General features: G+C 33.7%; 1 protein-coding gene across 1 annotated transcript in view; it reads left to right on the forward strand.

Annotated features, from left to right (window-relative positions):
- The window catches only part of Trhde (thyrotropin releasing hormone degrading enzyme), a 382,015-nt gene that overhangs the window by 343,010 nt on the left and 11,877 nt on the right, over window positions 1-27,128 (forward strand). The window contains exons 13-15 of the mRNA XM_076853121.1: window positions 3,410-3,557; window positions 5,409-5,506; window positions 5,955-6,062. Coding sequence (XP_076709236.1) covers window positions 3,410-3,557; window positions 5,409-5,506; window positions 5,955-6,062 — 354 coding nt within the window. The remainder of the gene's footprint in view (window positions 1-3,409; window positions 3,558-5,408; window positions 5,507-5,954; window positions 6,063-27,128) is intronic.

Here is a 27,128-nt window from a genome sequence, read left to right on the forward strand (position 1 = left end):
AGTCATTTCTTAGGTCCACTCCACCATGATAGTGGAAAAGGTAGATTTCATACAAAGTCTTCCTAAAAAGCACTAGTCAGACTCAATCATACATGAAATATTCTTTAAATTTGCTATTTCTTCCATGGTATTAGCAACATTTGCCTGTGACAATGCAGATTTGAAAAAGCTGCATTGTAGTGTCAGGACCTTATGTGTGTTCCCTACTGGGCTGATTACTTTAAGCTAATGTAGTATCCCATTCACTGCAATACACACACTTCCTATATTGATTGCATTATCTGTAGTAGTAATCACAGATATCATTACCAGGCAATTACACAAACACACATCTAAGTTAGGTAACCTGTTCTCCAACATTATCTCTCACAATGCTTAATTTTGTAATGAAGCTGATCATCCTCTTGTCCAATTAAGTGTAGCTACATATTTTGATCAAGCAAACTTAAATCCAAGTGTATTGAATTATGTAGTAGGTAATTACTTACATATGTTAGTTACAAAGCAGAATGAGGGCAATTTAAGTATAATCTCTTTCTTATTCTATTTGAAAACTCATTAAAGAAGGTTAACTACTTAAAAAAAAATAGACCCAAACATGCTTTTGGATCAAATACAAGGGAAGTTAATTCCTGCTCATATAATTGGGCAGGGTGTGAGAACTAACTTGGCCATGCAACCATCCAAGGACCCATGGATAACTGACATGTCCAATACAAGTCTGTAAGGTGACCCCGAAAGATTCATCTCAGGAAAAGAACATAAATATTTAATGAGATAAGTCTATGGGCTAACCTTAGCAGTGAAGCACATTCATATTCTATTGGCTAAATGTTAGTCACATGTCCATGCTTAACTATCAGGAACACCGAGCATTACAGTCTATCTTAGGAAAAAGAGGAAAACATGGATATTGGTGAGACGTTAACAATTTCTACTCAAAACAGAAATTTCTCCATTTCTCTAATGAATACTTTGCTTGCTTTAGCATTATTTGAAATTTTTATCAGTTTTGCCTATATTTACTTATTTTTTTATTGTTTACACTGTGCCACATAACTTATAAAACTGGATCCAAGTGCTGCCTTTTAAACCTGTATTTATGAAAAAATTAAGGACTAGAGAATATGAAATTGTATTTTTTTAGGTTTTAAAATAATAAATTATGCTCATACTAATGTAGTGATTTTTTGCAAATTAAAGTGTAGATGTATAGGTTAAGACAAAATGTTCTTTTAGGATATGGCCTAGTTTAACCTTTTTTTGGAAGGAATGGAGAAATGAATTATTTACTTCATTATACAGGGAATATTAGTGGCGGAGTCAGATTGAGGTTCTTTCTCAAGTACAAGTATCTTTCCATAACATTGTTATCATTTTTATAGACTGTCATATTGCTCACAAAGCATGTCATTAAATAATGTCCATCCCTTTATAGAGATGAAGTAAAACACAATAAATTATAATTGATATAAGGCTATCATACATAAATCTATGTAAAAATAAACAGCTTTCTAGATTTTCCAAACTGTTTTGAGAGCTGTAATAAGTCAGGTATTTATTAATTTTATATATATTAATAAAGATGCTCCAACAGTGGACAATAAATCTATGAAAGCAAAATTTAACTGTATTATTGAGATGATAAAATAGCTAAAGATAAAGTTGCTTGTGTAATTATTGGTTCCATGGCCTAATTTCACTTTCTTTCTATAAGGATGTATACAGTAAAAACTGCCCAGGAAAACTGGCATCAATCTTGTTGTACTCTAAATCATATAAGCTCTAAAGGATATTTTGAAATTATGTTACGTTTGGGGTTATCTCGCCATCCTTATTTGTGTCAAATAGTAACTATGATTAATCTTGTACCATAGTCGAGTAAAAATTATTACACTGACCCACATTCTTTTGTTTCAATTCAAAGAGCATACTAATTGGTTTTTATTATGAATGTCATAAATACAGCTGTAAACTAACATTCACCTGTATTTACCTCTAATATTTGTCTGTTGTATTAAGGAAAAAATAATCTGGCAAACATTTTATAAATGAAGGTAAGAAAAGACTTGGCTTCCTCCCTGTCCACCTTCCACTACACAAATATTAAAAGTTTCACCTAATTTTATGATGCTGGAAAAGAACAGTATTTTCATGAGAGGATTACCAGACTTTGCTTGCTTTCATATTTTCATGTCCCTTCTGTTAAAAGTCTGCCCTTATTTAATTATTCTTAGTCTATTCAGGCTACTAAAACAAAACACCTTAGGCTGTGTAATTTATAAACAAAATATTTTTATTCATAGTTCTAGAGGCTCTGGAATCCAAAATAAAGGTGCCAAGCTGACTGGATATTTGATGAGGGCTTGCTTTCTGCTACAAAGATGGTGACTAATCTCATTCATTAAGTGATTTATGACTTAATCACTTTGAAAAGACCCCACCTCTTTATACTACCACATTAAGTATAAAGTTCCAACATATATTTGGAGGAGATATCAATATTCAGATCATAGCAATAATTAAGATGAAAAAACCCCAGCAAACTACACTATGTCTATATGCATTGGAGAAATCAAGGCTAACATCATCTTTTAATGTACTGTTATTTATATTGCTTTGACTTCACAAGAATTTTATATGCAATCTGCTGGAGTATAGAGATGTAACAATCTTTTTGTAATCCTTTCTTTGGGTATGAGTTCTTAAAGCATAGATAGCATGTGTTCAGATAATTTTTAGAAGTTATGTTTATGTCTTTTGTAAAGAATCTGATATTGGTTCCCCAGGTGCCACAACATCTATAAGAAAAGGAAAAGAGTAAAGAGGGAGAGTCTGTTTTTTTTTTTTTTTACATATTAAAAATTTGGAACTCATTAAAACCTAATTTTGATTTTTGTAGGTGTTACAGAAACCAATTAAAACGGATTTTAGGAATACTTGTATTATAATCTAAAAAAGAGACACTAAAAATATGGATTGGCACTTTAATTTCATTGTTTTTGAAAACGATCTGCATTAAATGTCATTACATAGAACTACATTAAAAGTAAAGGGAATGCATTGAGTAACAGAAATTACACTGTAGAAATCTATTCTTTTCAATTATTTGTTACTTCTGTGAAGGAAAAAACTTAGGGTTGGTATAAAATCTATAATTATTACCTTATTTCAAAATATGCATTCTGATGTGTTTGTGCTCATGTAAATTTTTAACTTTGTATATATTAAGAGGCACCAGCATCCTAAGTAAGACTTTTGTTTAAAAAGTCACTCATTTTATTTTTATGATATACTGTGATGAATCTTGCTTTCAACCTTTTATTTGCATAAGCCAAATCTTTATTTTTTGCACTATTGTTTATCTTTTCTGCATATAATTAACATTAGCTTTCTTCTGACTGTGCAGGGCTGGCTATTTGCCTCAGAATATTCCTCTAGAGATTATCAGATACCTGTCTGAGGAGAAGGATTTTCTTCCTTGGCACGCTGCCAGCAGAGCCCTTTATCCTCTAGATAAATTACTGGACCGCATGGAGAACTACAATGTCTTCAATGTAAAAATATATAATTTCTTCTTCCTAATTTTCAGAAGATAAACCATTTTCTTATTATCTGCTGTATACAACTGATCCTGAGTTATTTTCATTTCTTTTGCTAGTTTATGTTATCATTTTTGGCTTGATTTTCTATGCAATACGAATGACAATTATTTGAAGAAAAAATTTAATACATGTTACCTTTTGTTCTGGCCTAAAAGTGTCAATTAAGCTTAAATGCTTTAGAATTTAAGAAGGAATATACATGGCAAATCCGTGAAGTTTAAACTTAACTTTCCTGAGTTAACGGGCTCCGTGTTCACAAAGGACTTAACCTGAGTGGAGGGATCCCAAAGATCTTAACAGAATATAGACAGTTTCAATCAAGATTCTTAGTCATTATTTTTATCCAAAGACCATGGTGAATCCAATTCACTTCCTTAATTAACAAGGATAAGATCAACATTGAGGCAAAAGCCCATTCATAATTGGGTCCAAGGGGATACAGGAGAGCAAACAACAGATAATCCACATAGACATGAATGCATGACAAACATTTCAAAATGTTACCTGACCAGAGTTTCTAAACTCAAAGCCGAGTAAACCCAAATTGCAAGGCTGAACCTCCTAATCTGATTTAATAATCATTTAGAATATTATTAGGATTAGGTAATGCTGATGAGCTTTTAATTCCTAAATTTCTTAGCACTATGCTATTACCTTTGTGCATTATTTGTTTTTCTTTAGTTAAGAGCCTGCACTGAATTTTATAAAATTACCCAATGCTTTATGACATACTGATTCTGTTAACTAACCTACACATTTGGAATTACTCAAAACTGCATTGCCACGACATGAAATCTGTTTATTAGAGCCATTTAGTTGTTTGTTGGCCATCAGAATTATTTCCTGTTTTCTTGTCCTAAGCCTGCAGGAAAGGAGCTCTATCCATTTCTTTCTTTCTTTTTTATTTTAGTGAAAATAATCTTGGATTGACTTTTCAGTGTTATTAGTTTTTTCTAGGCCTTTATAACAGACATGCAAAGAAATGGGTCATTACAGTTTGGGTATAATTTTATCTGCTACAGAGAGACATATTACTCTTCTCTTTCTCCTTAACACAGAAACACTGTAATGTGAAACTTCTATAAAAGTAAAATACATTTTTTTTGTATATATTTGTATTTTAGAATAGTGTATCATGTCAAATACCTCAATTTTTGTAAAGTTAAGAACTGCTTTTACTGTAATTTCGGTGCTTTCATTCCTTTGACAAAATTCAAGGACCACATTAAAGGGAGGAAGAGTGTATCATACATACATTGGTATTGATATTTAAATACATCATTGGTTGAATAGACTGTTGACTCCGTAATAACATATCATTACAGGAAAGTAGTTTGTGTGTCTCAACTTCAACAATGCTAGGTTATTGGCTGGGCCAACATAACAGCTTTGCATTAAGTGTACTCTATTGACATGAAATGCATAAGTATTAGATGCTCATTTTCATAAAATGTATCTACATACATTTGGATATATGTATGCAGGAGTGTCATTTTCAATATTCCTCATTTTCCTCATTTTGTTACAAAAATTGTCAGCTAAAATATTTAATAGTGCGAATTACTTAGTCATTCAGTAGGCAAGTGTATTTCTACCATTCCAATAGTATCTTGTCCTTATTTTCTATTTTGAAATACTAAGTTGAATAGAAGTATAATAGAGTGTTGCAGTGCCTGGAATTTTACTGATATTTAAAGGTAGATAGATTTGCAATATTTTAATTGTGAATTTTAATTGTCAGGATGGAAGAATTTGAAACTAACAGTATCCTTATTTCTTCTAATCCACCTCCACCCCATTTAGGAATATATTTTAAAGCAAGTCGCAACAACCTACATTAAGCTTGGATGGCCGAAAAATAATTTTAATGGATCTCTTGTTCAAGCATCCTACCAACATGAGTACCGTTTTATTTTCTGATTCTCTTCTCTTCCCCCAGAACTGTACAGTAACATTCTTTTAGTACCATTGTGACATTAGCAGCATGAAACTACCTTTCTTTCATTCTACATTTTGCATTTCATTTGCCTGGGAAGACAGCTGCTGAGTAACAGTTTCTACCACACAAAGGGACTTCCTTGCTAAGTTTTAATTTAAGTTCTGCCTTTATTGTGATACTGAGATCAGAACCCATGCCCCTCATTGGAGTGATGTCTTCAGAGAAGGCATAGTGTGTCAAACATTTCACTCTGTCCATTTATTTGTCTTTTACTCAACAGCCTAGGACTTCCATATCTAAAAACTATTTTTTTGTTATAATTTACTTATCTGTTTATGCAATGAATTACCCTGACCTTCTCTCCAGTAGTAACACTGCTTTTTATTTCTTCTCCCTTTGATGGTATCCAGAGAACTGCGTAGGGAAGTGATAATGCTGGCATGCAGCTTTGGCAATAAGCACTGTCACCAGCAGGCATCAACACTCATTTCAGATTGGATTTCCAGCAACAGGAACAGGTAAGGTGAACTAAATCCTGTTTTTCTGATATTATTTAATGGTGCTTTCAGATGTTGGTGGGTGCATTCCATTTATCAAATGGAGAAAAACAAGGAAGGAAAATGCACAGCTAAACTGTGTTTCAGGCTCACAGCTTACAAAGCAGCAGCATGAGAGCCACAGTGCACTCATCTCTGCAAAGTTTCAAGTTTTATGCTTTCTTCTGAATCCAGCCCTTCTTTCTGTATACATGTAAGATGGCACCTTATTTCAAGTGTAGTAGCTCTGCTGTCTCATAAAACAAAATAATTAAATTCAGTCCAAAGTCTAAGATTCTTTATAAAGGTTGTGGCATTTATTCATAAAACAACTCCAAGTAATATGTTATCAACAAAGTAGCATAACAAATGTTTAATATTTAAAACAAAAAGGTTATAAAAAGAGACCTTTACTCTTTCGGTGACCCTTGACAATGACCTTCCTCTTCTATCTTATCTTAGAATGGTATAATACTCAATTTTAATATAAAATATGAGGTTAAAATTATTCAGTAGAATTAATTTTAAGCAAAAAAAATTTGCACTAAATGTCACATGTTAATAAAATTAATATTAAGCAAAAAATAAAAAATAAAAAACACAGATCATTGGCCTTCCAACAACAAGTCTTTTAAACCTTTTAAAGGTGACCTTAAACTTCCAAGGGATTTTAGGGTCCTTTTGTTTTTATACTGTGAGCAACTGATGTCATTTTTCTCCAGCTTCTGGCTTCCATGACTAACTAGAGTCAGAGGGGAAGGAAGAGGAATTAGGGAGCATTGAGAGGCAATTCATGTGGACGATGCTATTTCACATGTGACAATGAGCTGGTCCCTGACAGGGTGGATGGGATGACCCCATGGGCAACAAATAAAGAGACTTGTTCTATATAAACATGGAGGATTACAGTCGTGTAACTTACTTAAGGAACAAGTTAGTGTTTGTCTTGTTAAGAGTCATTTGGATTTATTTTAATATATCACTCCAAATCAAAGGGTGGTTAGTCTCTTCTAAAGGTCTCTGAGGGAAATCTCTCACTGCAATATTTAGTCATTTGTCACACTCCCTCACCTTATGTAGCACTTTCCTGTTTGCCCTTTGAGTTAATTGTCTCTGATCTTACATTAAGCCAAGAAGGAAATTATTTTATCACTATCATCTGTCGGTTGATCCATCATGTATTTGGAGACAGGGATTAAATCTGTCATCAGTCTTCTCTAGACCTAAAGTGTCCTCATTTTTTAAACTTTTACTAATGATTGTCCTTTGTGCTAAGTCTTCTGAAAACTATTCTATTAGACCTGAACACTTTGTAAGAACTTTTTTCCTTATTTTTGCCACACTCTTCAATTCTACTGCATATACTTAGACTATGAAAACAATTATTTAAAATCAATAATCCAAAATTTTATTAAGATATATATATATATATATATATATATACACACACACACAGAAAAAAGATGAACTATATTAATTAGAAATAATTGTCTCTACTTCCTATCTTTTACTTTTGTATAGTTTGTTTTTATTTTGCTACACACATGTGCCTTTTCTTAGAACTGGTAATTGTTTTCACAAACCCTTTCATGAGATTCCAAGTGAATATATTTTTATTTACCATTTTATTAAGACCTGGTTTACACCACAGCATAACCATAACTTCTCTAGAAAACTTCAAGCCTAATGCGAGTACCTTCATTTTTAAAATATAGTTCTGAGGAAAATACTATTATTGCTATTATTATACGCATTGGATATTGAACCTTGGGGCACAATACCGCTGTGCTACATCCCCAGTACTTTTTAATTTTTTTTTTTTTTTGGAGACGGGGTTTTGCTAAGTTGCCATGTTTTGCTAAATTATGAATATGAACTCCAACTTAAGATTCTCCTGCCTCACCTTCCCAAAATCACTGGGATTACAGGCAAATGCCATGGTGCCTAGCTGGGAAATGATATTTTTAAAAGATTCATTTATTTAAAAAAAATTGATGAGCAACTATCACTATTAGGTGTTAATAGTAAATTCAAGAGAAGAGGTGTTCAAAATTGATAGAAGATTCAGTTACAGTTTTATATATGAAGCAAGAACTAAGCACAGGATAGAGTGTAAATACAACAAAGGGAAGAATTACTGTCTTGGGGAACTCTTACTCTCAGAAGGATGAGTAGGACTTTGTTAGATGGAGAGCACTGGGTTACAGGCAGGAATGGGTTTGTATGAATATGTAAGGTAGGCTGATGGGGATTCCAAGCAGAAAGCACGTAAGTTGCTGGTTAATTTAAAAAGTATAGTCATTTTTTTCTTTTACTTGTTAACTTGAATAATCCATTGCTTCTATAATTTCCTTATGAATGAAAGTTCATACATAAGGAATCAGGTAATTTTGGTTTTGATAGCTCTGTTATTTTTTTCATGGCAAAATAAATCAGTTTGGTTCAAACATTTTAAGATTCTTTTATCAGTTCCTTCCTGTGTTTATATTCTTTGCTTTGTATTCTTTTGTAACTGGACAAGTATGCATGCCGAGGGAAAGTAACTATGTTTACTAAGATTTGCTTAACCAAACCTATAACTTGCCTCAGTCTCACAGGTGACTTCCAGCAGCAAGGGCATATGATACCCACCAAGCTAGCTATGTGTGAAGATTAGAGGTTTAATCTGTATGTCGTGCATAACAGTTTAATGCTTAACAATAAAACAGTTATGCAATCCTATGGATCCTTGGTGCTTAGTTAAACATTCTTAAGTCAAAGAAGAAAATAACAAGATTTCTTTTTAAATGTGCCTACAGCAATAGGCCAATCAACCTTTTTGTTTTTATTTATTTTTGTTTATCTAACTGGAACCTTAAAAAGAGTGACCTGAAAAAAATCATCTTAAAAAAAAGCACTTGGGCTGGGGATGTGGCTCAAGCTATAATGCGCTCACCTGGCATGCATGGGGTGCTGGGTTCGATCCTCAGCACCATATAAAAATAAGATGTGTCCATCAAAAACTGAAAAAATAAAAATATTAAAAATTCTCTCTCTAAAAAAAAAAGCACTCGAGGTATATAGTACTACTTATAAATATTTGGAGAAATGTATATTTATGATAGTAAATATAAAGAAGAGTGAATCATGGAAGTTGTGGGGGTTACAGATCTTTGGAGTGCTGTGCAACTGTGCAGTGTAATCTTTCTACATTAGAGAGAGGGTTAAAATCAGATGTTAAAATCTGGAAAATGGGACCACATGAAAGGAGGGGAAAGGAGGGATAATGGAACTAAAATGTGCAATAAAGGCCTAGAGATGGTAACTGTAGAGGGAAAAATCACAGAGTTATAGTGGATAATAAATTGAAAGAGTTGACATCCTGATCCCTGTTAAAATGTTTAGCTGCTCTGGTGTGTTGAATAGTAATGGTGATGTCATGCATGAAAACAGATTGAGCTTCATTCAGGTCTTGTTACGCTACGATTTGCAGACCAAGTTCAGCAGAAAGACACATTTCAGAAAGGAGACAAAATGTCAAGTATTTGTGGAGAATAATACCAATGGGGGGTGGGGCGCTGGAAACATGAGCTAGGAAAGGAGCTTATGAGACCTGGTAGTATTTTTCTTTTAAAAATGAAAAGATGATTATCTTTTTGTACATATAAAAATCATTAAAAAAAGGGATAGAAAGTGGCTTCTTTCATTTGTTAATGCAAATCAATAAGACCTGAAAAGCCTAGGTTTCCCTCAATAAAATATAAGGAATATATTGCTACTGAAGATGAATTACTATTTGAAAAATCTCTGCATTCAAGCACTACTGGGTTATACAGTTGACTATGCAAAGATAATATGGCATTATGGAATGTTCTCTAAGTAAAAAATTTAAACTGAAATTAAATGTGTGTGCACAATAATTCATTATTTTTTAAATATTGTTGAAAGATGCAACAAAAACTTTAAGCCAAAATAAGGTAAAGATTTAGCATATTTAATTGAAAGATTTACTCAGTAGACAGTATATCCTTACCCTAACTATAAATTGAAGACTTTATCTGAAAAGTGTCTTGACTCTACTTTTAAAATATCCTGAAATAGCACAGTACTTCTACACAGTAAATGTTCACTGAATTGAAATCAATTGGAAGTTCATTATAAAACTGGAAAAAATTAAGACCATTCTACAATAAAAATTATAGGTAGCAGAGCCTCTGTGGAGCTTTGCAGCATACATAATTCATAAGCCTCACCACTCAGGCAATTAATCATAATGTTACTAATATTATTGTCATAATCAAAGCTGTATTTATTTACTTTATTGAATGTTTATTACACTTCAGGCACTAAGTGCTTTTAGCGTATAATCTCACCATTTTTGTTTTCATTTTTAACAAAGCCAAATCAAAAACTTATAGAGCTTATACACCTGGCCAAGATTATATAATCATAGGTGGTAGAGCTGGGCTTCTATATCCAGTCAACCTGCCCCCATCCCTAGTGCTTGTGGTTCCTCGGTATACCAAATTGCCATGTTTCAAAAATGGTAGAAAAATAAAAACCACCTAACATACTTTAAGTACTCTCTGCCATGAGTGTAAGAATATTTCTATGCACATCAGGCTACATGGCATAAGCCAGTGGTTCTTATACTTGATCATATATCAGAATCATCAGGGAAACCTGTTAAGTTTGTTGGGATCCACCCCTAGAGTTTGTTAGTATAGATTTGGACCCAAGAATTTGGATTTTTTTAAACAGTTCCCAAGTAATGGCGATGGTGCTAGTCTGGGGACTACACTTTGGGAACTACTGACATGGCAAAGGTTACCATCTTCATAGTCTGAGACACTTGAGATCAAATTGAAGTTATTCTACTGCACAACCTTGGGAAAGTCCTTTAGCTTCTTCTTCTGAAAAAACAGCAATAAAATTATCAATCACTCAGCTTATGAGAGTTTAGTGCAAGAATGCTGTGTAATACCTAACCCTTGCAGGTAATGGTGAAGCAGTGATCTTTAGAGTGGCCTTCTGTTTGTTTTAACTATCTCTTTGTAATGGGTGGTGTGCATTTTAAATAGTTAAGTACAGACATTCACATTTATTGAATGCCTTCCATGTTAGTCCTGCATGCTCTAATTTTGGTGGATTATAAGGATGTGAAATATAAAATGAAATGTTATCATAGAGATTCTCAATTAGGAACAGGAGCACATTTTCCCCTCCCTTCTACTTTAAGAAATACTCCCTATCTTGGCCTATAAGTAAATATTGCCTTTTTTCATACTTAACCAGTTGCTATTGATGGCAAATGTCCCTTCATCAGCTATAACTCATCTTATCTCATACTGAAAAAGAGGTCCAGATAAGCTATCTTTCTTTGCATCTGATCTTTGTCCATCAATGTTTGCTTTCTCATGTAATAATATAAAGGTGGAGGGACAAGTTTTCTTTCCATTATGGCCTCAATGTATCAAATTCAGAAACCTTGTGTTTTCTTCCTCTAAGACATAGATGCTAACTAGGTGTTCTTATCTCCAAGGTTCCCATGGTCCTGTTTCCTTAGGGCTTTACATTGCTCTTTCTTTTCCTATTGTTTTAAGTTGTTCCACACCAAAGGATCAGAGGCTGAGGTTCTTACACCAACCAGAAATGCAGTTTCAGAGTTTATTGACGAGCATAGGTGTTTTGAGGAGGAGTGAACCCAGCAGGAGTTTGTACGGAGTAATGAAAAGCACAGGGATACCTACACCACTAGTAATCTGGGGTAAGGAAATAGGTTTTGATCCTGCTTTTATCATTGAACAGATGTGGCTTTGGAAAAAGTTAATTAACTTCTCAGAGTCTCAATCATGTTTCTAAAATGAGATTGTACCCCCAAACCTCCAGTGTTTATTTTAGCTCTAACAGTCCACATTTTCATAAATAACTGTGTGTGAAAAAATATGCAATTTCCCTATACTAGGTCTAATTGTGGGGTTTTTTGATTATTTAGTCAAAGGGCATATATTCATTTGTTCATGCATTTGATAAATTTATATTGAACAAATACTGTGTTAGGCACTCAGACACTTGGAATGCAGCATTCACTCACTGAACTAATGTTGTCCACTGTTACTTGGCAAGTGGTAAAAATGCATGGTTCCTGCCTTTGTGCATGCAAAAATTGATGGTTCCTGCCTTTGTGAATATTCAAAACAGTCACACAAAGCTAAAAATGAAAGTCAGAATAAGTGCAACCAAATAGAGATCTGTGGTATTTTCTCCCATGGAAATTTGATCAATGCAAGGATATTAGGAAAAACGTCTAGTCCTGGGAACTGATAGTGGAAATGAAAGAAGCAGAGATCATTGAACATTATTGAGGAAGGAAGGATGACAGAAGTTAATGATTGTATTTTTGAGTAAGAGAAAGGAAGTCATTAAAGGCAATTTGGTAGAATTATTTGTTAGGGCTCAAATTTTGTGCACATATAGTCCCTAAAATAATGTTTAAGTTCCATCATGTATTTAAATAATGTTAAAGATTTAACTTCTAGAATATTGTAATAGACTTTATTTTTGCTTTTTATACTTTGTTCTTTTTAGTTACACATGACAGTAAAGTCTATTTTGACATATTTATACAAACATATCTTATTCTAATAAGGACATTTTAAAGTAAAATCATTTTAAGTCCTTTAAATGTATCTATTGGAATCTAAACCACACAACTTATGTTTTTTAAAAAATTATTATTAGCCATTTAAAAATATGATTAAGTTCTTAAGTTCTATGGATTTTGTATCATTCTTCCTTTTCCAAACTTGAGTTCTTATATAGTGTTACTTGTAAATATTTTATTGAGTATTATATGATATCTCTCTGGAAAAAACTCATATAAGAAAATCATTTTATCACAAAACTTGTTAAATTGTTTTGTAAATTGAGCTATCATTAAGATTGTTAACTTGATAAATTATTTTGCAAACAAAATTAATTTTTTTTTAAATATAAAAGTAAAAACAGTATCCCTTTTCCAATTAGTTTATATATTTTAGATAAGTATTATTCATTGCTAGAATGTGAAAAGTTTTATCATCAATTTTATTCCTATTTTATGTTGAAGTGCTGAGAAATAATATACATAAAAATAAGTAGATGGTAATAAAAGGTTTTATTATAGCAATGTGACATATTTCTTCACAATCTTTCTAAGTTTTGTGCCAGATACCACATAGTAATCAATTACCAAAAATTTTTAATTATCATCTGACAACTTCATTAGGCCTTTCTTCAAATTTTATGAAAGCAATTAATTTAAAGATTCAAAAGCTCATTTCCTAAGCATCAACACCAATGTTTAGAATTTTCTCTTTGCCAGTGAATTACAAGGAACCCTTGGAAAGGTGAAAGTTGAAAGAGAAGGAATGTGTGCTTAAGAAAGTTCAGGACTTTGGAATTCGATTACCATAACACTCCTCATAATGTAGGGTAGACCTTGGAAATTCTTCCTTTATCCACACAGGGACAAACACCTCATTTGAAGACTACTGCACTCCTATGTGATAGAAACTGAAAGAATTAGAAGTAAAAGAGATTACTAGGCAAGGGATATATGTAAGGAAAGAGAATTGAGAAATCACAACACTGAATAACTGGATATAGCCCAGATATTAGTTGTAGCTCTTGGAACTTAGATTTTATAGGATGCTCTAAATTATTCTTCTATTAACCTTCATAAATCTTTATTTTCATTTATTATAATCACTTTTACTAAAAATCCAAGGACCTTTGTGTTTATTTAAATATATAGGAATAACCATAGAAACAGATATTTTAAAATGGTATATATTTAAAGATTTTACATCTGGAATTTATTGTTATATGTGTTCCCAGGAACCTTACATAATTCTTAATTATATTTTTACTCATTTCCCTTTTAAATATACAACTACTTATACTCTATTTTGTATTATAATGTAGGAAGTTAGTTTTGAAGTGAGTTTTGTTCTTTTTCTTACATATGGTTAAGTATTTGACTTAGAATACTGTTTTACTAGGTAGCTAATACTGCCTTTTCAAGTTATGTGTCTCTTTACCTCCTACTGAACTCTGGCATAAAATTTTAATTTTCATCAGAATATCAAAATTATTTAATTTTTAAGTGTTAAGGATTTAGAAAGGATGCTGTAAAAAAAGTGATTATACTCTCAGTGGATTATGTTAAGTGGCTTAAATTGAGCTATTTTTGTTATCATATTTTTTCTTGCATCTGAAGTAGTACAGTGTCCCACACCATTCTGTTTGGCTAGTCTTGATTTAATATTTGCCTAGTATGGGAGACTTCTAATAGAGAGCTTCACATACTCTTCATTTCATGTGTGTGCATATTCTACTCTAAACACTCTTTATAACAGGCCCATTGAGGTGAAAGGAAAAATGTATTTTAAAACCTATGTGGATTATTTGCAATGCAGATTTAAAAAGTACTTTCCATTTTCCCTGGAGCAAAATTTGCAACACTTTTATTTCTACTTGAATAATATGCTGGGGGGGGGGGCAGAAAGAATATCCTTCTTTCCCTCACCTTTCTGCTGAGGAACTTTATAACTTCTAGAGTTATAGCTGGTCATCTCCTTGTAAATTATCACCTCCATAACCAAAGAGAGACTTAGAACTTGGCTGTGAGTCATCAGATCATGTCATTAGAACCCTTGGCATTTACTGTTATCATCCACATCATTACCATTATTGAGACCTTATTATCAGTTTATCCCTGGGTAGTCTTTAAGGCTAAGAAGCAAAACCTTTAGCATACTGCTTCTGTTATCATGACAGGTGCAGTGTTGCTGGGCCAGCTTTGCAGGTCTACACTTGAATAATGGGATATCTGGATAATAGTTAACTTGATTTTTAACTTTCAACTATATTTCTAAAATAAAATATTTTTCATATTTTTCCACAGTTCTAAGTCTACTTATTTTAACTTATATTAATTAAAACTCTTAATAAAGTACTTGATTCAGATATCAAATATATTCTAAGCCTCTGCCATGTCCCAGGTCTGTGCAGAAAGATACTGGGGATCCAATGGTGAACAAAGAACATGGTTCTGGCCTTACAGTCCATCTAATGGAGTTGGCCAGTGCTAATCAAATTCATACAAATAATGTATGATTTTTAACTGTGATGTGAGTCAGATGGAAGGTGTACCAGCAAGGGAAAACTTGAGCTGTCAGTCAGGGTGACTTTCCTGCAGAGCTGCAATTGATCTGAGGTCTACCTGAAAGGTACAGGTTCCTGAAGCTAAGAAGGAAAGTAGGTGTTAAATACAAGCAATAGTATGTTAAAATGGTCTTTATGCTCAATATCCTTTCTCAAGATTACATTCGTGGGATTTCAAAAGTTTTAGCTGATTGGGCAGAATCTGTATGAACACAAGGACATCCTCTAAAAGTTTTTTCAGCTCATCTGTTTGTTTTCATATTATTTGCTGAGAGGAGCAAAAATCTCAATTAATTGATTATGCACCTTCACCACAGCTTTAAGAGATCTCTAGTCAAAGCATAGAGTACAATTCCAAGCATGCATTTTGTGAAAACCATGTAGGTAGATTAAAAATATAGAATGTAGTAGTTGTGCTATTATGAATTCTTTTGTCAAGCTGAAAATCCTTTTCATAGCCAGTAATCACTACTTAACTTACCCTTGAATAAGTATAGGTCTCAATATATTTAAATTATTTAAATAGTAGCTATAACTATATATAGATGAGGACTTTTAAAGTCCTCTTTTCCCTAAGCTTCTCAGAAATCACACCAAAAGTGCCACCTTCCCTTGCTGTTTGGAGAATTTTGTACATGCTAACTTAGTTCAGTTCATCATGGGATAAATATTTGACCTAATGACCTAGTTGATGGACCAACTCATCTCTTATATTTTTAAATTAGTTCTTAAGCTACAGGGACTTTAATTGCCTAATGAGAGCTAATGTAACCACAGTAAGTGCATATTTCCATTCATTTTCTTATAGTCACATTTAGTTTTTAATCTAAGTGCATTAGTAATTTTATATTCTAGCTTAAAATGCATAAATAATCATTTACTTGTTTTCCATTTCCCAATGCTTTGGGCTTTTGCCTTACATTTTACTTTTTTTTAAAAAAAAATTATATTACTAACCTTGCATAGTGTTAAATAGTCAATAGTAGTTTTTCAAGATATTTTAATTTTTATGAAACTGCTTTTCAAAGGTGACATCATCTAAGATTTTTCTTTACAGTATTATTGGTTCCCCATTTCTGCCAATAATAATTTTCTTATGATGCTGTTACTATTTGCCTTATACCAGTTTCAAGCATTATTATTGAACTTTTGTGTCATCTGTCAAAATATGTGCTTATTGATTAGTTATAGAACAGCACTATTTAAAAAGCTTTATTATCACAGAATAAGTGTAAAGCAAATATAGATTTACATGAGGAATTCAGGGGGCATTGCTGATTAAACTCACAATGATAATCATTATTATTTACTAAGCCAAGTCTGAATAGCCATCAAAAATATCTGTAGCTTCCAAAACATTCTTACAGTGAGCAGATTCTACTGACAGATTCAGATATATTGAATATAAAGTTAATTACAATGATTATCAACCCCTATAAAAAAGATTTCTTCCACCTTTTCCCCAAAGTAATGTAAGCATTGCTGTTATCACTAACGAGAGCCTTTCATCAACACCAACATTTCCTTTCTGCTAATTTTTTCCCCTTGTGATCAAGGTGTAGAATTGAATCTATACTTATTATTCAGTCTGTCTCAAACCAAGTGCAAATAATTCATGTTAATCTTATTTCTAATGATAACATGATAGCATTTATTTAACCTCATGATGATTATGACAAATGATCTATAAGTATCAAATGTTGTTTTATATATACCTTAAGATCGTGGTTTGTATATGAGGTGTCCCCCTCAAATTAAATTTGTGAAATTTATCAGAGGTGAAATCATTAAATTATAAAAGATGCAACCCTATCAATCCTTCTCAGTTTGAGTGAAATAACTAAGTTTGTGACTTAGGCAGGTGGCTGGAGTAGGTGAGGCAATGGGGGCCTCCCCTGAAGGGCACATCTTCCCTATGGCCCCTTCAACTTCCTTGCCTCTGCTTCCTGAACTGCCAGGAACTGTTCAGTTTTCCTGAACTGGGCTCTTCCCCCATGCTGTGCTGCCTTACCTTGGGCCCAGAGCAATGAGTCAGTTGTTTATGGATTAAAAACCCTAAAACAGAGTCAAAATAATTTTTTCCTCCTCTATATTGTACTTGTCAGGTATTTGGGTCACAGTGACACAAAAGCTGACTAAAACAGAAACTTAGCACTTTGAAGGCTTGTAGTTTCCTGGAAATAGGAGAAAAATTTAAAACATATGCTTGTACTGTCATGAGTTGAAAAGAGGTCTCTGACAGACACCTCCAAATTCTCTTACTCGTGAATGAGACCTTATTAGGAATAAGGTCTTTGCAGATGTAAGTTGAAGATCTCAGAATGAATCATCAGGGAAAGTCCTTAATCCAACGATGAGTATCTTTATAAGTGATAGAAAAGAAGGCCTGGGGTGATCAGGAGGTAAGTGGTGTGAAGAAATCCTATTGATACCTCCGCAATCAAGGAACTTCAAATTGCTGGAGCTGCAAGACTAGGAGAAAGGCATGTTCTGATTCGCCCTCAGAGTTCCCAGATGGAAGTAACCAGCCTGATTTAAGATTTCTCCCATCAGGATTTTGAGAGGATAAATTTCTATTTTAAGCTACCAAATTGATGGTAAGTTATTATGGCAGCCCCAGGAAACTAACAACACACCTTAGTTGCTGCCTTATATTCAAAACTTGGCTTATGTTCAGTATTTTGAAGGGTTTTATTTATTTATTTATTTTTAGGTGGAATCTCAAGGAGATATTGCAAATTAAACTTTTATCTTTAACTTCTTCCTACTGTTATACCTTAAGATTTTTATAACAGAAAGAAGGCTAAGAAATGCCAAGAAGGCAGTTCCTTCTTGTTGCTCATAAAATGCACATATATAATCATCAACTATCATCACATCATCTTTTTAATTATGCAGGACACACACACACACACTCTCTCACACACAGAGGAGTTGTCCCTGGTATGAAGATAGAACAAGTATAGACATTTCCCTAAAGTTTATAACAAGGAACCCTTATTCATTTTCAGGATCCTTTTTAAGGATTAAGTTCTTCTACTCCCCCAACTTTTCCTTCTTCTAATCCTTGAAGACTCTTTTATAATTAAAAAATCAAATAGAAAAATGTGGAAGTGATATCTATTTAATTTTCATATATAAATAAATCTTGCTTATTTTATCCTGAAATACAGAGTGGGCATGGGCTGTTTTTCTCATTGTTTCTGAGATGGACCAGGCAATAGCCAGTACCTGCCAGTTGCATACATACATTTTACACACTGCAATTATTTTGTAAAATAATCAACTAGTATATTTTCCACAGTTTGGTCATCTCCCAATTTGAAATGTGCCTTTTTGCCCAATATGTAATTTTTTTCAACTATTCATGCCATTCCCCTTTTCTCCAGAGTGCAGGTTATTTTGTTTTCAGTAATATTGTATCACTTCACATAAAGGAACCAGATTTTCCCAGCTATTTATGAAATTTAATCATATCAATCCTTATTCCTCAAAGGCAGGTATATGAGATTTATCATGCATTTTACTGCTTTTTCACATGGAAAGATAACAGGAAGGTCAAAGTATATTTCAGTGAGGCCATAGAATACCTCAGATTGGATATGCATAAGAATGTTCTCTATTTTAAAAGTACAGCATTCTTTTATGTACTGAATCTATCAATTAAAGCTACAAAAAACTAAGAATTACATTTTTGGAAATGCACACACATACACACACAAATAATAAAATTTGCTTTGGCCAAAAGAAAATCTATTTTTGGCCAGAGACTTTTCAAGGAAGAAGAATACATGACTCATACCATTCTCACAACAGTTTAGTGGTTATGCCAAAAAAAAAAAAAAGAGAGAGAGAGAGATTAAATTGTGATAGTCAATTCTTTGTAAGCTGGAGAATCAGCCTTGTTAACCTAAATGACTTTGACAATGCATTAGTTATGAAGGTGAGCTTTATTTGCACCCATCCTTCACATTTATGGAAGTGGTACTTTGATGGATACAATAAATCTGTGTAATTTTTCACCCTTTGTATGAGGAATACAAAAGATGATGACTATTGCTATAAATTACACCCAGGCAACAAATGTTATTTGTTGAGGTGGAGCCCTATATAATCCAGTAGAATTTTCATAGACACTTAGGCCTGGGTCACTGTGTAAATAACAGTGCTATGAATCTATTATTGCATTGCGACTGATGTGTCATTTCCATCATTTATTTTTCATTTTAGCAGTTAAACTAAAGTACCGATTCCTAATTATTGTGATCCAGACAACATCATTTCTTTTAGTGATATATGTAGACTTCATATTATAGCAGCTATTTAGATTTACAGTGCCCTGACCAGAGCTAAGTGAAGAAGCAGCTTACATACTAAGGACAGAGTTCAAAAGCCATGGTTGACAGGTAGGTGATTTTCAGGAAACAGGCCATCTAATTTTTAACACGGGCATCTATAACTAGGGTAATTTACCAACCCTTTCACAGCTTCTACCATAACTATGTACCTCTTCAGTTTGAAATTACGTTGTGCTCTTACAGCTATTTATATTGGCAGCCTTCTGCTCATTGTTAAGGAGTCATCATGTATATCTTAATTTTTCTGCTTTTTTTAAAAAAGTATGTTTGAGCTCTTATGGGTAGAATGGATTTTAGTCATATGGCAAGAAAGTCATAGGGGCTCTAAGTTGTGAAATGTTAAAGATCATTATTCTAGGTTTTTCAGTAGGATAAGTTTAATCCAGACTAAAGGCAAATGTCAGACAAGTCAAACATCCTCCTTCAATTATTTACTTTTTCTCCCTTTACCTTTTTGTAGTTCTTTATTGTTCTTATCCTTGTCACTCACTCTGTGTTTTCTCCTCTGTACATTTCTTATTCTTTTTGCCTTTCTACTTTTTTCTTTGTGTCTCCTTTTTACCCTCTTCTTTTTAATGTGTCTGGATCAGTTCGTTTCTATTTATGTGCTTTAGCCATTATATTTCATAAAGTGGTCTTACATTCCAGATACTTAGCCCTCATTGTCCCTCTCCCTGACCACATAGTTGTATGGCTACTAGAATAGCAGACTTGAATATTTTAGAAATAATGCCACGTGTATTATTTCAATTTAACACAAATATCCCTTTCAAAGTAAATTCACTTTAATTTTAAAAGCCATGTAAAAGGAGTAAAGTCACCATCTTTTGATATATTCAGGATGTTAGGAACTAAAACCACACCACACCAGCAATTCTTTTTCTTCTCATAGAAAAAGAGGAGCCTATGCCACTTTGAAACATGCAAAATTAAAATTTGAAGAAGGATTGGACATTTTTCAGAACACATTCAGATACTTTTAAATGTATTTGTTCTATTCACCACCAGATTTCTCCAGCATAGTTCTTTGAGGTGCAAAGGGTCATCCAGACTGTTTTGCAACTGCCTTTTTGTTTGTTCTGATGTTTTGTAGTCCTTGTTATTATATATACCTAAAGTTCACTGGGAATGAACAAGGGCTGGGCATAAGTGAGGGAATTCTACAGAAACAGAGCTGTCCTAGCTGTGGCATTAAAAGTACCTCAACCACGTTGAGGACTAGTGATCACCAGTCCTTGGCTGGACATTCCAGATGAGATTGTGTTCCCTCTTTGCTGGGAACATGGTAGAGGAACCTAGAAGCAATTTTTCTTGTGGCTGCCAAAGTTGTTCTATGAATTCCATGGCATCATATTTGATTTGACAACTACACTAGGAAAGATGATTACAAAATTTCTAAGGAATGATCATCCCTATTTTCTAGATCAACAAATTGACACTTCAGTGCAGAGTCACACATTCCTTCTAAACAGCCTCAGTTTTATTCAAGACTGCTTACTGAGCAGCAGACAGAGCTGAAGAATGAAAGCATAAAGGTATGGGGGTAGGGGACACTTATGAACAGGGTCAAGTTTTGCAAATTTAGGTTATTTTTCGTTTGATACTTTAAAGTCAAAGAATCTGCCCTGGGAGAGGGAAGAATGCAAGTATTTTTAAGGAAGAACAAGATTAGGGGTATTGGCAATGAAAACTCAACCAAAGCTTTTAATTTTCAATTAGAGTACCCAAATGATCTTTCAAATGAATGAATGAATTGTAAATTAATTAAAATTAATTAAATGTTAGGCCCCATTCTACATCAATGGCATGTGTAGTGCTACTGAAAGAAAGGGGTACTCTTAAAGCAGCTCATGGTTTCAGTCGTATTTTTCATTGTCTTTGAAAATAATTAAATCCACATTTCAATGTTAATACAATCACTAATGAAAAGAATCTTGTACTAACAGAGCAGGAAGGGACTTCAGAACTCATGTACTTTAGCCCTGTCCAATTAAGTTGAAAAATACAGCTCAGAGCAGTGACCTTGACTTGCCTGAACCTAGAGGCGGGTACTGGCCAAATTAGTTCTGCTGAGAACCTGCTTAGAAATAGACTCATATTTTGATTAAGTATCAAGATTTATATTTTAAAATAATGTTTTTTTCCCTTTGGCAAGTATAATTTTTCTCTGAAAGATATTTTAAATTTATCAAAATCATTTTTATATTTTATTCAATCATACTTGTATATTGGATGTATTTTATTCTAATAGTAGCAGAATCTTATCTTTACAAATGTTAATTATAGGTTTGCTGATTTCCACAGTATTAGGAAAAGTTGTTCATTTATTAAACTTGAAATACATGAGTTAATAAAATGACTAGTTGCCTATAACACCCAGTCCTTGAGGAAAATGTTTTTAATGTTGTCTTGTTTATTTCTTTTAGTCTTTTTCTCCTCTGCACATACACAGTATGTTATTTTTTAAAGTTAACATGCTGGTATTATACATGTTACAAATTTACACATTTATTACAGTCTATCTATAATAATGTACTTCAATGTATTATTAGACATTAAACTATATTAGTCTTAGTTGCTATTTGTATCATAACTGCATTCAGTCCCTTATTGTTGCTATCTTGGATGAATCCAGATTTTTTATTTTTTTTTACTTTAAAAAATAATCTAGCAAAAAAAGTAATATAACAATAAAAATTCTCATAGAAAAATCTTTGGAAATTCTCTTATTTATTTGTCTTAATTTAATCAGTTCGTTGCATTATTTTCATTTATTAACTCAAGTGTCAATGTACTATAATTTAGTCTTATTTCCCCAGTGTTATGGATTGTATGTTTGTGTTCCCCCAAAATTCATATGTTGACATCCTAATTGCCAAGGACATAGTACTAGGAAGTGTGGTCTTTGGGTATTGGTTAGCTCATGAGGGTGGGACCCTCACAAATGGGATTAATACCCTTATTTTTAAAAATGACCTCAGAGAGCTCCCAGTCCTCTTTCTGCCTTGTGAAGTTATAATGAGAAGTCAGTGTTCTATATACCTGAAGAAAACCCTCACCAAACCCTGACCTTACTGGTACCCTGGTTTCAGAACTGTGAGCAATAAATTTTTGTTGTTCATAAACCACTGAATCTGTGACATTCATTATAGCAGTAACTAACTAAGACAAACTTCATTATTTTTTAACTCAGTAGGAAAAAAAAAATTCTTAAAAGAAAAATTTCTATGTCTTTATTTTTTCTATCTACTTAATATTTTTTAGCCCCTACCTCCAAAACATTTAGTTTTCAGGCATTTGCTTTTAGCAAGAGTTTTTTTTAAAAGTTAAACATACCACTGAAATATGAAAATAAATGATTTCAAAATGATATACTCAACTACTGTGCTTTCAAAACTTTTATCATACAAATGAACTCTGTCATAATCCTATTTAAAATGAGAATGGAATAAAAACCATAGTACAAGTTAGACTAATTAGGTAATAATTTTCGCAGTGTTACTACCATAAGAAAGATAAAGACATTTCATTTTGGCTAAGCATTACCCCATTCATCTTATATGAATGTAGTTAGGAGAGACCAAGTTACTGTTTATGTATGTATACCTTACCTGGAGAAAAACAAGCAGATTTCCTTCACAGATGATGAAATTCCATTATAAGATTTACTTCTGAGGCAGCAGTTAAAAAAAGAAATGACCATGGGGATATTCACATCTTTGTAAACAATTTTCATGTTCACTAGGAGGGGCTCTCTCTCCCTGTAATCCTGATATCCAGTGTCTCACAGGACTCATTTGTACCGTTCATAACTATGGGTTCTGTGGGTTTCTTTGCTCATGCTTTACAAACAAATGAGCTTTTTCATTTGTTCCTAATGACTTTGGTTTATACAAAGAGATCTTAAACTGTCCCCAGAGCAATCATTTTGCTAAAATGTTATTAGAACATCTTTACAAATTTAGCAACAAAAGGGAGTTTCATTAACAATGGAAGTCATTGGGAATTGAGGGCCCTTGACATGTTCAGTGCTTACCAATCTTGTTTTATTTTCAGCGATGAGTAAAAATGATCTTGTGAACTGTACATTGATTCTTTATCTAGTGGATGAGTAAGGAAGATGAGGAATTGATGGGGTGGGAAGAGATGGTAGAAAATCATGGCAGCAGTCTTGGGCTAATCAGCTCTGTCTTTGCTCTCCAAGGAGCCATATAGAACTCATGCAATTGTTCTTCCTAGCATCTGCTAATAGAACCATTTCTTTCCTGAGATTTGGCAGATTTGCACTGGTCACTGAGGACTGTTTTCATTGTGTCATCAAAAGACCACACATCATATATGTAAACATTTGTGTTTCATTTTCATAGTAATCTAATTTGATACATCTGCTATGTGCTAAGAGATCACTGCTGACAAGACAGAAACGTGACCTGATGTTTCTTGCAGAGCACATGAAGATTCTGTAGTCTTCGTCTTAGTTTGAAGACGCAGATACAGATGTAGAATCTTCCCCTGTCAGGGCAACTTTGCCTTCAAAGGCCCACCCAGGACAACTGTGTTAAATTTCTTTAGAGTATTGGTCATTTTATCCAACACTTTACTGCTGGATGTCCTTTTAAAATTTGTTCTCAATGCCCTGTGGATGACAAGCTTGCCACACAGTAGCTACTTAGATATGCTAACCTATGTTCTTTTCTATCACCCAGAGGTAGTGTTTAGCAAGTATCATCTTGCCTAAGTACTATGAACTTAATGAATACTATTGGTGGAGATCCAGTCTTGCCAACATCAAATATTTCTCAAAGATGATTGGTTAAACCGTGTGTGTGTGTGTGTGTGTGTGTGTGTGTGTGTGTGTGTTTGTAAAATAGGTAAAAACAAGTTAGAGGTGACATCTGTGGCCTCCTTAATTCTCAAAGGATTATATGTTGAATACATTGGTATTACTTTGAAGTTCATTGATTAGCCCTGGGGCTTGGCAGTGGTACTCTTTTAAAGAATATAGTAATTTTGGATTTATGTCAGCAAGGTGTTGTAATAGGAAGCTCTTCATTCTCTCTCCTCTGACATACATACCTATTTCTCAACAATTCATGGACATATTTACTTTGGAAGCCATCTAGAAACTAATTAAAAGACTCCTGCACTGTTGTTGACTGTAAAGCTAGATTCATCAAAATCAAAAAGGTGATTCAGGATATAATTCATCAGAATCTCTACCCAGGGAATAGCATCATATGATCAGGAAGAAACCCCATAGGTCCCAGCTTCTCCATTGGTTCATGGTTCATGAATCTGGTACCCCATCTTTTCTCTGGGCTTCCTCAGAAGACTGGGTTCTATCTTGCCTCTCATGTAGCTCTAAATGTCTGGCACCGTTTACCCATCTGAGGAAGAATGAAGATGACAGCTTGAACTCTTGCCACCATAGATTTTTCCCCTTGCTCCCCATAGAGAGCAGATGAAATGAAAGTCCCCATTCTCGGTTACCTCCTAGGAAGGTAAAGATTTCATCCATGCATCTAACACCCTGACTTCTCCAAGGCTTCCCAAAGAACTAGAATCTGCCTTGCCAGCCTTGGAACTCTAACTGCTCTGACACAGTCAAGCCACCTGAGGAAGGCAGACAGCAATTTGGATTAGAAGATGCCATAGATCTTCCCTATTTCTCAGCACAGAGCAGATGTGTGTGGAGGGCTGAGGGGGATTTCATCTCTTGGCTTCTTCCTGGGGAGTGAAAGAGTTGACCTGTACAATTAGTTCCCCAATTTCTCTGAGGCTGTTCAATGGACTAACAACTATTTACCAGTGCAGGAGTTCTGATAGATCTGATGCCACCTAGGGGACAATAAAGACAGTGGGTTGGACTGTAGGTGCCACAGTTCCTGCTCCAGCTCAGCCAGAGTAAGAGCTCAAAAACTTTATGCTTCTCTCTGGGAAGGAAAGGGGCTAGTAAATGTCCCCGGAATCTCTGTCCAGGTTGATAGGTGGTCTTCTCCTCTATGAAGCTAGCCTGTGAACTGGGAGCAGGGCCTAATGTGCAGATATCAACACAAAGAGTCAAGGAAAAATGAGAAATCAGGCAAAGTTGTTCCCCAGGAATAAGGTAAATGTCCAGAAACTGAAATTACATATAACTAATAATATTTAAATTAATAAGAAGTAATAATAACTCTACTGAGACTTATATGATTTACCTGGTAGAGAATTCAAAGTAACTATCATAAAGAAACTTACTAAAGTTAAGAGAAAAATGCAAGAAACAAAGTTAAAATTTCAACAAAGAAATAAAATACATTTTTTTAGCTCTACATAGACATCTTTTTTTTTTTTTAGTGTAAGCATACATGTACATAGGGTAATAATCTCCATCTTATTTCACCATACTTCTCATCCCTACACCCCTTCACCTCCCCTCACTCCCCTCTGCACAATCCAAAATTGCTTCATCCTCCTCTTCCACTATGGATTAGCATTTACTTCTCAGAGAAAACATTCAGCTTTTGTTTTTTTAAAAGGATGACACAGATCATAGAACTGCAAAACACAAGAATGAAACTAAAAGATTCACTAGAGGTGTTCAAAAAGAGAACATATCACGCAGAAGGATTATCAAACTCAATTCATTGGAAATAATTCCATTAGGAGGAGAAGAAATACTTTTTAAAAATGTGAAGAAGTGAAAGAAGCTTAAGAAATGTTTAGCATACCATCAAGCAGACCAATATGCACATTATGAAAGTCCAAGAAGCAGAAGATAGAAAGAACTATAAATCTCAAGATAGAACAGCTGAAACCTTCTTATGACTGTGGAAGGAAATAGACCTCCAGATTTAAGAAAACCAAGGACATTGAATAAGTTGATTACAAAGGAAAACACACCAAGATATATTATAATTATTGTCATTAGTCATCTTTATGCTGGAAATGATAGAAAAAACATTCATGTGCTGAACATTCTTACTTATTGTATCATTTGTATATACAAAATATTCTCTCTCAAAACAGCCCCTTCTATTGCAAAGAGAAGTTTATAACAGATGTTATACAGATATATAAATAATAATAATAATAATAATAATAATAATAATAATTCATATATAGAATAAAGTAAGACATGTGACCTAGAACACAGTATTGCCTAAAAATGTTATTTTCTACTTCTGTAGCTGCTTTAGTCAGTTTTCAGGACTTTGGACAGACTGAACCACTTACATATTTGTATATGTGTCTTATAACAGCTCAGTATCAGCCAGTAACAGCTACTGGATAATGAGTGTTTGGACCTTTGCTAATGACTATATTATGTGTGTAGCACTTAAGAGCTTTCTGAGGAACATAGTTTTTTGTTTTTATCTCCTCCTCCTCCTTCTTTTCTTCTTCTTCCTCTTCTTTCTACTCTTCCTTTTTCTCTTCTTTTCCTTCTCCTCCTCCCTTCTCTCCCTCTCCACTCTCCCTCCTCCCCTTCCTCTTCCTCTTCTCCCTCCTCCTCCTCCATCCAATG

Source organism: Callospermophilus lateralis, chromosome 4 (assembly GCF_048772815.1).
Source record: "Callospermophilus lateralis isolate mCalLat2 chromosome 4, mCalLat2.hap1, whole genome shotgun sequence".
Taxonomy (NCBI): domain Eukaryota; kingdom Metazoa; phylum Chordata; class Mammalia; order Rodentia; family Sciuridae; genus Callospermophilus; species Callospermophilus lateralis.